The sequence below is a fragment of the Fukomys damarensis genome, unplaced genomic scaffold (genome assembly GCF_012274545.1).
Source record: "Fukomys damarensis isolate Sample0158 unplaced genomic scaffold, DMR_v1.0_HiC HiC_scaffold_15, whole genome shotgun sequence".
Taxonomy (NCBI): Eukaryota; Metazoa; Chordata; class Mammalia; order Rodentia; family Bathyergidae; genus Fukomys; species Fukomys damarensis.
In genome coordinates, this window is record NW_022900927.1 from 4,293,888 (window position 1) to 4,304,829 (window position 10,942).

The following is a 10,942-nucleotide window of genomic DNA, read 5'->3' on the forward strand; positions in this document are numbered from 1 at the left end:
CGGTCAGCACAGCTCTGTAAGACGACCGAAGCCACGCCCGGAACAACACACGTGCGGGCGGTGACCCGAGAACGACCCCGAACCCTCAGCTGCTGCTGTGGAAAGCGGCCCCTTCTCCCGCCCTTCTAGGCCTCCAGGACTTGCTCCCAACCAAGGAAGCAAACCGGCGCCTGCCCAGCAAAATCCCGCCCCCTGTGGTGATCGGCTTTGGACTTCCGGCTTCCGGGTCGGTTTTCCGGGCGGCTCATCCTCAAACGAGCCTTCCTGTCGGAGAGGCCCATAGGATTCTGGGGGCTGGCGCCGCGCCTGCCTAGCGAGTGTAAGGTCCTGAGTTCGATCCCCGGTACCAAAAAAAAAAGAGAATTCTGGGGGTTGTGGTTATGCTTCATCCAGAGAACGTCTGTACTGACTAGAGCTCGGGAAGCGGAACTTTTAGAACGAGAATCATCCAATCTCCAGCTTACGCCGCGGTGACGTCTCCGTAGACTTTCACGGAGTCAGCTCTCCGGAGTGGACTGTGCGCCCCCTAGAGCCTGGAGTAGCCTCCGGGTGGTCTGGCTGCGGGCGGAGCTCAGGTGAACACCTGAGGGCACCGCGAGGCCCTGACCAGGGGTCCCCTTTGCAGGTGGCGTAATAAAACCCCTGATGAACTCCGGGAAGACGGGGCCAGGGGCGCTGGGGCGGGGGGAAGGAGGAGGACTGAGCGTGCGCCACGATTGGCACAGAGTGGCTGCCGTTATGAAGGAGGGATGTGTTTCACTGGTCCTGTGGTAAGGGTAAAAACATGCATGTAGTGATGCACGACAGCACACGCAATGCCAGTGAAGTCCCTCCTCAACTGTTTCTGAAAAAAAACACGCTTTATTGGGTGGACAGGTGACCCGACTCACAGGCAGACCTGATTCACAGTTCATTGTGAATTGAACAGAAGTAGGCAAAGGTGCTGGAAGGTCTCTGGCCCATCCTAACCTCCAGGAAGGACAGCGCTAGATTCTGTCAGAGCCTGCACCCGACCCAGCCAGGCCTGAGGTGGCTGTGCCCCATTTCTTGCAGCCTGATTGGAGCAGCTCAGCCCTTCATAGTCAGACTGAATTCTGAAAGGTAGCCAAGAGGAACACCCTGGTTTCCGGGGAGCTAGGGTAACAAGAACCTGCCCGATACCAGTGTGCCAGGTGCTGCCAAACGGGAAGAGGCAGCGCAGACCCTGCTGGACACAGGAACCTTTCAGCTCTCCGGCTATTTATAGCTAGGGCCTGGGCTGCTGACCTGGGACATTCCCCTGCTGCCACCCAGTGCTGGAGCGAGGCCAGTGTAACGCGCACTCCTCTCCCCCTCCTGTTCTTCCCTCACCACCGAGGGCAGGGTGGTTATTTTCTTCCTCCTTGAATTTCCTGGCTCCTGTTGTTCTGATGGTCAGGACCTCATTAGAAGACCCTCCTTCAGGAAGGAGGAGCTGGCTCCGGAATATGAGCACCCACCAACGTGGGACCATTATCTGGCCCCAGGCCTTGATGCCAGGTGCTGGTTAGCTGTGGTGGCTGCTCAGAAGAAAGAGGTACAGGGCTGGGGAGGAGGCAGTAGGGCCAGGGTGGGCTCTGGGGAGGTAAACAGCAGGAGGGGCCCAGCTATATGTACTTCTTCCAGTTAGAGCTCCGAACAGGGAGGCTGGACGAATACAAAGGTCACAGGGACCAAGCCATGTGAACTTGCTACGCAAAGGCGTCGCTGTCAGCAGATTAAGTTTCTGCTCCCCAAAGAGGCTGCTGGCAGGCAGGGCAAGGGAAGACTTGGAAAGGTCACGCAGGGTGGGGAGGAGTTGGCAAAGATGTAGGGTCCAGCAAGTCCCTGGGGAGAATAGCAAACCCCAGGGGCAGAGATGCCAGCAGGGAGCTACTTTTATGCCAGGGTGGCCTGAGGGAAGAGGAAAAGGGACAACCCCAGGTTTCTGAAGAGGAAAATGTTGCTAGGAGAAGCTAGGAGGGGATGCTTCAGATCTTTGTGTTTTGTTAACAAATGCTGAGATCCACTGATGCTGTGTGGGGCCTGGCACCAGTCAGGAAGGGGGTTCTGGGGCTGTGTCAGCTAAAATACTCAGATCCCTCCTCGGCAGCCCTGGCCTCGTCCCTCCTATGGCTAAGGTACCTTTGGGTTTCCTGGTTGTGCAATCCTGCAACTGGCAGCCCTTGTCCTAGTGTCCCCTCCTCCCACCTCCCCCACACACACCCTGAGAGCAGGCAGCACTGGGCTTGATTCTGCCCTTCCCTGGGACAGGGAGAAAGCTCTGCATCTGGAGAGAGAGGGCAGCTCCATTTCCAGCAAGAAGCTGCAGGCCTCCCAGCAGTTCAGACCTCCAGGTGTGGGGCAGAGCTGTAGCCTCTGCCGCCTCCCGTCCTCCAATGAAAAGCTGAGACGGCTGCTTGTTGAGGAGTTCTGGAGATCCCGGTGACCGAACTGCTGCAAGCGTCTGCTTGTGTCCGCTGGGTAGAAGAGCTGCCTATCCTGGGCCCTGGCCCACTCACATGTGTTCTGGATGGTTCTGCAGGCAGCGGATGAATTCATCCACCGGCTGGCCCTCGTAGCACACCTTGTACACAGCCGTGAACAGCGGGAACCTAGAAAGGAGGGCGATACCCAGCTTAGTCTCCTGCTCTTGGTCCATTCTGTACCCCCTAGTCCTCAGCTACCTCCTCACCCTCACTGTTACCCCAGCCCCGCGCATCACTATGGAGCTCAGGCAGACTCTGGCTCTCAATTGCAGAGAATTCAAATTCCCCATCACCGAGTGTAGGGTCAGGTTGCTAGCTGCCCTGCGCCCTGTCATGTTGAACTTCCCTAAGTGATCCCCTGATTGCAAGTTTTGTTTTGTTTTTCCCAACTGGGTACCCCATTTACCCTTTTGAGCCTCAGAATCATCGACATCACAAAGCAGTGGAGATAAGACTTATCGTGAAGACGTGTATGCATTATGTGAAAGTGTCAGTAAGTGCCAGTTTCCTTTGCCATCCTTGCCCAGGCTCCCTTAATCCAGAGCTGTGAGCTGCTTTTCTGAACCTGTTTCACACTCTTCTAGGATTCTTTCCCAGGACAACAGAGTTCAGATGTGCTCTGCTCAGCCCACCCATCCCACACTGTACTCCCTAGAAAGGAGACATGAAAGCAGAGCCATCCTCCTCAGTGCCCAAGACAGGGGACAGGGGAAAGAAGGGCTGGCGTTAGCGGGACACACGAAGAGGTAGGACAGTCAGACAAGCTAACGCTCCCCCAGAGCTCCCACCCCCAGGGAAAGGACAAGTTGCCAGGCATGGCAGCACATATCTATAATCTCAGCACTTGAGAAGCTGAGGCAGGAGAGTCACCACGAGTTCAAGGCCAGCCTCGGCTAAGTAGTGAGTTCAAGACCACCCTGAACTACATAGCAAGAGACTGTCTCAGAAAACCAGAAAAAAAAAAAAAAGAAGGAAAGAAAAGGACAAGGAGAAGACAGGGAGGCTCTGCAACAGGGTCCAGGCCATGCAGCATAAAGAGCACTGTTTGAGAGCGAGCCTAAGGCCATGAACTGGCTGAGGAAACTGAGTGATCCTGCCGTTTCAAACTGTGAATGTGATGTTACAGTTCCCTCTCCACCCACTTTACAGATCGTGTAGCGTTCAGGAAGATGGTGAATGGGGACCACATCTGGCCTGAGGCTCCCTCACCCCTGGGACTGAGGCCGACACTCACTTGTCTACCAGGCCCTTGTGCTGAAGGATACTGTGTAGCTCCCGGGCTGTCTGGGGCCCCTGAAGCTTCTGCCCATTCAGCATCTCTTTCTCCAGCTGCTCAATAGACTGTAAAGAAAAGAGGACATGTGGATGGACATATGAGAGCAGGGTTGTCACATGAACTGCAAAGTCTGGGCTCTTGGAAGGAAAGAAAAGTGGGAAGGCTCATAATAGTATCTGTGCTGAAGACCTGCCTCCTGCTAAGCACCTCTGCCACGGCGCCCACGGGGCCCACCCTCCGTCCTCCCTGCACCCCATTCCCACCTTTCCAGTGCGGGCGAAGGCCTCGGCCACCTTGCGGTTCCTCCCTCCGTAGCAGGTAGTGATGAGATCAGCGACACCACAGCTCTCCAAGAAGGTGGCAGAGGACACAGGACCACGGCAGAAGAGCTTGGCGAAGGCGATCATCTCCATGAGCCCCAGCCGTATCACCGCCGCCTTGGTGTTGTCACCAAAGCCCAAGCCATCGCAGAAGCCAGCCCCCACGGCCACTATATTCTTTGGGAAGTAGAGGGCGTGGGTGAGGAAGGACCCCCTCCAGCAGCCCCACCAGAGCCCTCCGCACCTGCCTCTGCCCTCACGTCAAGGTATGCATGCTAAATGAGGGAAATGCAGTGGATGTGCTCCTAAACTACATCCACCTCTAGGTTTTCCCACCCTCTGCACCCTCTTCCTTAGGTCCCACCCCGTAATCCATCCCTGAGGACATTCTCTGAGAGCCACTTTTCTTCTCAACTGGTTCTGCCATCCATGACTATTTCATTCTGTTCTGTAGTTCTGGCCATGAGCCTTTCTGGGTGTCACCTTGTCTCCCATTAATCTTGGCATCTCCTTTTGCCCTTGGGCCCCCCACCCCGAGCCAGGGACAGGGATTCCCACAAGGAGCAGGAGACGGAGAGGGACAAGGGTTCACTGCCTGACAGTGAAGGACACTCTAGTTCCTCTTGCCTGAGTGCCCGATCCTTGCTTCTGAGGTTCTTTGGTGAGCGGCTGCCCAAGAGTGAGGGCTGGGCTATCCGCACCTTGCAGAGATGAGCCAAGCCTTCCCCTGGGGCCTTACCTTCAACCTATAGCTGCCCCTGTGCCCCTCTCACCTTTAAGGCCCCACAGATCTCTACTGTGTCCACCTCCTGCACCACTGTGATCCGGAAATTGGAAGTCTGCATCAGATGCTTCAGAAGCTGTCCCTGAGCCAGGTCCTTGCAGCCTTAAGTGGAGAACAGGCAAGGCTTTCGGGAGGGACCTTTTTTTTTGTTGGGTTTTTTTTTTTTTTTATGACAGGGTCTCACTGTGTTGTTCAGGCTGGTTTCAAATCCTGGGCGCTAGCCATGCTCCTGCCTCAGCCTCCTGAGTAGCTGGGACCACAGGCATGTGCCACTGTGCCTGTCAAAGGGTGGGGACTCGTGACTGCTCTTCCCACATCTGTCTAAGCAGGACCTGCAGCCCCTTCCTTGGGGGATGCCCCAACCCTCCCTCACCTCTGACCCTTCTTCCTCTCCCTGCCTGGTGGAAGAAGGTGGCACAGGGGCTGGCGAAGAGTTTGGGGAGGGGAAGCAACTAGAGCTTGTGGTGCATACGGGGTGCTCTCACCAATAGTGGTCTCACAGAACTTCTCATCAGCCACCTCGCTGGCAATGTTGGCCCCCATCAGCACACTCATGGGGATACCAAGGCGCTCCCCAATCACTTCAGAGATGAGCTTCAGCCCATTGGGGCCCTCGTCTACCCCCTGGGCACAGGATGGAGCTCAGATCAGCTGCTCCTTATGCCCAGCTGAGGGCATCCCACCCAGAAATCCTGCCCTTTCCAAATCCACTGTTCATCAGTTCCCCTCCCCAAAGATACTATGCCATTCCAACACAGCCACAGCTGGCTGTGAGGAGGGTAGAGAGCAAGGAAAAAGCAAGCCATGGGAAGACTCTCCTTCTCCATACCCTACCAAACCTCTCTGGGGCCTCAAATCCCCTCTGAATCCCTGAACAACCCCCTCCTGACTGCCTTACATCAACCTCCTGCGTCACAGTCCCAGACCAGCATCCCTCTCATGGCCCTCACACCAGCCCTTCTCGTATCCCTGAGGCACTACTTTTAAGTCTCCCAACTCCTCTCAGGCATCTGCCTCCAAACCACTTTCTTATTTACTTCCCAACCAACCTCCAGCTCATGGTCCCAGGCATGCGACCCCCTCAGTCCTCTCCAAAGCCAACTTCTGTCCTTTCTGGGAACTCGGTCTCTTCCTACCATTTTCTATTCTGCTTGCTTTCCCCACCCCATCCCCACAACAGTTAGCTGCACTCTGTTCCCATCCACATGAAGGTGTCCCTAGCACCTTAATAAGAGACATGCCGATGGCGTTGGCCTTTAGGCGACCCTTCAGCTGGTCACAGATCTTGCTGATGAACTGATGGGGCACCACAAAGATCAGGATGTCAGCCTCTGCGGCAGCCTGGACCAAGTCTGGGACAGCCACCTGTGGGACGAGCAGGTGCTTAAGGGCTGGGTGGACCTCTCCTAGCCCCTAGGCAACTCATTCGAGAAATCTAGGAGGTAAAGAGGAGGGCACAAGAAAAGGGTGTTAGGGACCCAATCTGGGAAGACTAAACTTGGAGGAACAAGTCCTCCGACTCCCTGCCCCTGCCACCATTGCCCCTGCTTTAGCTGTCCTGGGCTCTTGAGAACTCCTGGAGCCCTTTGCCAGCACACTGCTAGCCTTTGGCTGGGGGACAGCAAGGGAGGCCAAAGGCTGCCAGGACTTGGCAGGAGGAAGAAGCTGAGTAAGATTTCATCACATCGCTCCTCAGAAGGCCCCAACTGGGAAGGGAGAGCCCCAACCTTCCTGCTCTCTTCCCTGCTTCCCCTCTCCAGATAGGGAGAGAACCGCACGGATTGGACCAAAGACCTGAAGTCCAAGGAGCAGCCTCCAAGTCTGCTAATAGCCCAGTGAATGAATAATGGGGTTAGAGCCTGTGGCAGGAACTACTTGGACCCCAAGTCTGGGAGCCTGACAACCAGAAATCTTTGCCATGGAGACCAACTTCCTTGGCCTCTCCCCCTTGCTTCCCAGCTGGGGAGCCTGGAAGTGTGTGGGGGGGAGGTGCTCAGGTTCTCCTCAGTCCTACAAAGTGCCTAGGAGAGCCTGAAGGAGGGCGTCCGTGTCCACAGCAACCCTCTCGAGGTGCTTCCCAAGTCCAGCTGGCACCTCAAGTGGCCGCTTTCAGCAGCCTTGAGTGCCGACTCCTGGACTTCCCTCCCTTGCTTCCTTCCCTCTTTAAGACCCTTCCTTCCTTGCGGGGTTTTGGGGCTTACCACATTCGGGGGCAGCTTGTGCCCTGGCAGGTATTTGACATTCTCATGCTGTGTGTTGATGATCTCTGTCAGCTTTCTACCCCCAACGTCTTCCTCAAATACCCACATGGTTATCCGTGGGTCAAAATGTGCCATCTGGACTGCATTGCCACCCACAATCTTGGCAATGGCTGAGCCCCTGGCAGGAGGGGAACACAAGAGAGTGCGCGAGTGTGGTGTGAGGGAGGGAATAGTGGCAGGGTTTCGGGTAGTCTCATCCCAGGACTTGACAGCACCCCACCAGATTATTTACTTTCCATTTTTGTGGTCATCTCCACCCCTCTTCCAAGTGTGCCCCCATGACCTGGCAAGAGAAAGGATCCTTCATTCTACCTCACACTTGGCTGCTGAAGAAGGCCAGCCTTCTGATCCCAACCCCCAAGCCCGAAGAGCCTTTCAGATAGGGAAAGGAACACTCTGGTTGCCTCCCTATGGCGAGTAGGTGCCACTGCCCAGGAAGGCACAGGGCTGAGGTCTGGGCACTGTGTCCTGTGCGCATTTCCTGCCCATGCTCTGCCTCCTGCCCTCCGGCTTCCCTCCCAGCCCCTCTGTGCACGGGGAAGCTGTCCTCCTCCATGCCCCTTCACAGAGCTGCTTACCAGTTGCCAGAGCCCACAATGCAGACTTTCTTGGCAGCCATGGTGCCGCTTCTCTCCCGAGCTGCTGGTGCCGGCTTGGAGCATTTAACTCCACCACACGTGGGTACAGCCAAGCCCCGCCTCCAGGGGTGGCTGGGAGGCTGGCGCCCAGGGAGAGTGTCTGGCAGAGCCAGGGAAAGGGGAGAAAAGGGGAGAGACAGGTGGGAACGGGAACGGGGCAGAGGCCAGGCTGTCTTTTACTCAGGTTTGCAGCTGAGGGTGCTGGCGAGCTGCTTCTCTTGGCCCCAGTCATTTCCTACCCCTCCTTGCAATGGTCTCATTTTGAGTTCTGCCAAGAAATAGCCCCAGATAAGAAGCAAATAACTGGTCCCCATCAATGCCCTTTGATCCCCAGCACTGGGATAAATTGTGTCTAGCCTACGAACCCTAGTAGCAGGTATGAGATTAACCCATCCCCAACCCTACCCCGAGGCAATGGGGGTGGAAACTTGGGGTCCTCTACTACTGCTCTCCCCGAGTTGACTCAAACTTGCCTCAGCCTCCCTCAAGGATAAAATTACAGGTGTGCTCCACAACGCTGTTTCCTTTTCAGAGGTAAGAATCACCCCCACCCTCCCCCAGCAGTTACCCGCCTTCGGCTGCTCATTTGTCCTCCCCTGGCCCCACACTAGCTTTCACTGCACCTGCTGGCCTGTGGGTGAGGGGATGGGCAGGCATGGGCTGCTTCTAAGGGGAAGGCCACACAGAAGGCAGCCCGGCCCACATCTGACACCCCAGGAGACACACAAGACAAAGGTCATCTTTGTCACCACAGAAGCCGTCTCAAGGACTTCATCCATGGGCCTCTCTGTGCCTCACTCCCCACTTGCATGTCTTATAGAAAGGAAAGGGAAAGGTCAGTCCAAGGGCTCTGATGCCACGAGGCCCACAGTTCTTCTGGGCTGACGGACAGAAGAGGCAGTGGCCAAAGTTCCCTTTAGTTCCTTCTCTTGGACTTCCACACTACTACTTGAAGAGCTCCCTCGGGTTAACAGCTGGTCTCTAAAGTCAAAACGGGGACCAGGGCCTGGCAGCTATTCCCAAAACTCATATAGCTGTGTCGTCCTGAGCTTTATGGTCTCAGAAGCCATGAGTAAGCTTAGGTGTGTGACTCTGAGGGAAGAGACCAGCAGGCACACATTCAGAATTTCAGGATCTCCACTGTCAACAGCCTTCTGTTTGACTAAGAGGAGGAGGAGCTCTGGTTTCCAGGCTTGTCTCAAGTGGAAAAAAGAGGCTTTTACCCTCCAATGGCCTGCACCTTGGCCTAGAGGGCAGACAGCACCAGCACTGCCTGCTCACATGCTGACCTTCTGGTCTGGCAGGCTGCTGAGTGGGTGTCACCACCCTCTGGGTCACCACTGGCCAGCACCAGTAATGCGCACTGGGTCACAGGAGAGTCTGGGTGCAACAGTAGGAAGAGAAGTGGGGAGGAGGTCAAGACTGGAGATGATTTCGTAAAGTCCAAGGACTGCCCTGGAAAAGCCCTCCATATTCTCCTATGGCCAGAGTATCCATTAAGGAGAAGGTCCACGAAATCAGTAGTTCATTGTTCTTTAGAACAAAGTTAAGCCTTACACAGAGCTTGCCTGCCACAGCCCACTCCTTTATTGCACTGGTACTGAGATGAGGCACCAGTGCCAGGCTGCCAGCTGGGGTACTGATCATGGGAGATGGAAGAGAAAGGATATTTCTGTCCCTGGCACAGAACAGGAACCCCAGAGAATGGACATTTATACTTAACCCTCTTGGTTTTGCCTAAGTGCTTCCTTCTCTTTGCCTTTAGGTAATTTTAGCTAGGACAAAGACAAAGCACTCACTGGGGGAGGCGGGGGGAGGGCAGGGGGATGGAGGAAAAGTGAGAACCAAGACCTGTCATGTAGAGGTACAAGATCCCAATGATGAATGTTACTGTACTGTATCCCTAAAAAGTACCAATAAACTCATGAGGAAAAAAAAAAAAGCATTCACCAAGATTCAGAACTAGCTCATCACAGGGTTATCTGTACTACTAGTGCTTTTTCTGTAAGAGCAAACTGTAGATTTGCTTGAAATTAAATGATTCATCAGCCACTCATCACACTTGTAAATAGCCTGGGTAAAAAGAGATGTCATTTGAATGACCCTGACATCAATTTTCTCCACTCCAAGTTATCACCCCACACATTTCTCTACTTTCCCTGCTCAAGTCTAGGCAACTCCCAAGTTCCACGTTAGGAACAGGGGTTGGGTTTGACTACAAAGCAATGCTGAAGTGTTTTCTTTCCACGCAATTAAAGAATTGTTTCAAATGACAATTTTGGAACACAGCTGCCCTCAACCTAACTCTACATACCCTTTAGTTTTTTGTTTTTGAGACAGGATCTCGCTATGCAGTTCAGGCTGGCCTTGAACTACATAGCCTACTAGACAGGTGTGGTGGCACACACCAGTAATCTCAGCTCTTGGGAGGCTGAGAGGATTCCAGCAATTTCATGGTGAATTCAAGGTCAGCCTGAAATACAGAGACCATCTCAAAATACTAAACTATGGAGCCCAAGCTGACCCTGAATTTATGGGAATCCTCCTACCTCAGCCTCCTGAGTGCTGGGAATGCAGGCAGATACCATGCACAGCTACCCTCTTCTTTTTTTTTGAACTATGGCAGAGGAGGAAAAGAGGATCACTAGAAAGGGAGCAGGGAGAAGTGCAGAATTCCATGTTTTTGTTAATGTGAATAATCACCCCTCAGAATTCCTCCAAATTGTGGGAAGGGCTGGCTACTGAATAAGCGTGTAACACACTGGCCCTGACAACTGACATTCTTCTTAGGGCCTTCAGGGAACCCTAGAGCACCAGGTTTCCCGGAAAATAAGACTTAGCAAGAATTTTGAAAAGCCAGCCCCAATGTATCTTTGCCTTGCTTGCTATGAGAGTAGCCACTGAGCAAGAGTTAAGTATGATCTTCTGCAGGACAGCTGGCCATCACCATGGTAACTACCAGCTAAGTAGCTTGTCTATGTTCCAGTTGTCTTGTTTTCAAGGAAACATGGTACCAGCCTCAGAAAACCTAAGTGCAGGTGTTAGGCAAGCCTTGGCCTTACGTGGACTGGTGCCTCAGGGAGACAAGGAACACCTTGGAGTCCTGGACTAGTCAACACTAAGGGACCACAGGCATCAGAGGACAATTTCACTGCACCCAGGAAAGTGGCCTGGGGA

At 54.3% G+C, this 10,942-nt stretch overlaps 1 protein-coding gene across 2 annotated transcripts; it reads right to left on the minus strand.

The window, feature by feature from the left end:
* Positions 1–1,701: 1,701 nt before the first annotated feature.
* On the minus strand, positions 1,702–9,605 carry Gpd1 (glycerol-3-phosphate dehydrogenase 1). Of its 2 annotated transcripts, XM_010623661.3 has the most exons (8): positions 7,706–9,602; positions 7,068–7,245; positions 6,091–6,231; positions 5,352–5,490; positions 4,856–4,968; positions 4,026–4,259; positions 3,721–3,827; positions 1,702–2,612 (listed from the first exon to the last, which is right to left on the minus strand). In XM_010623661.3, the coding sequence occupies exons 1-8, from the start codon at positions 7,744–7,746 to the stop codon at positions 2,516–2,518; spliced, it is 1,050 nt and encodes a 349-aa protein (XP_010621963.1). In that variant the 5' UTR covers positions 7,747–9,602; the 3' UTR covers positions 1,702–2,515. The 2 variants fall into 2 exon arrangements, with proteins under 2 accessions (XP_010621963.1, XP_010621964.1); XM_010623662.3 differs by lacking the exon at positions 7,068–7,245 and having other exon boundaries at positions 7,706–9,605.
* Between the last annotated feature and the right edge of the window lie 1,337 nt (positions 9,606–10,942).

Coding starts and splice junctions, on each gene's coding strand:
- Gpd1 (XM_010623661.3), bottom strand. CDS start 7,746: ATGGCTGCCAAGAAAGTCTGCATTGTGGGCTCTGGCAACTG. Junction 6,232..7,067: donor ACAAGCTGCCCCCGAATGTG/GTAAGCCCCAAA, acceptor CTCGTCCCACAG/GTGGCTGTCCCAGACTTGGT. Junction 3,828..4,025: donor CCTTCGCCCGCACTGGAAAG/GTGGGAATGGGG, acceptor TTTTCTTTACAG/TCTATTGAGCAGCTGGAGAA.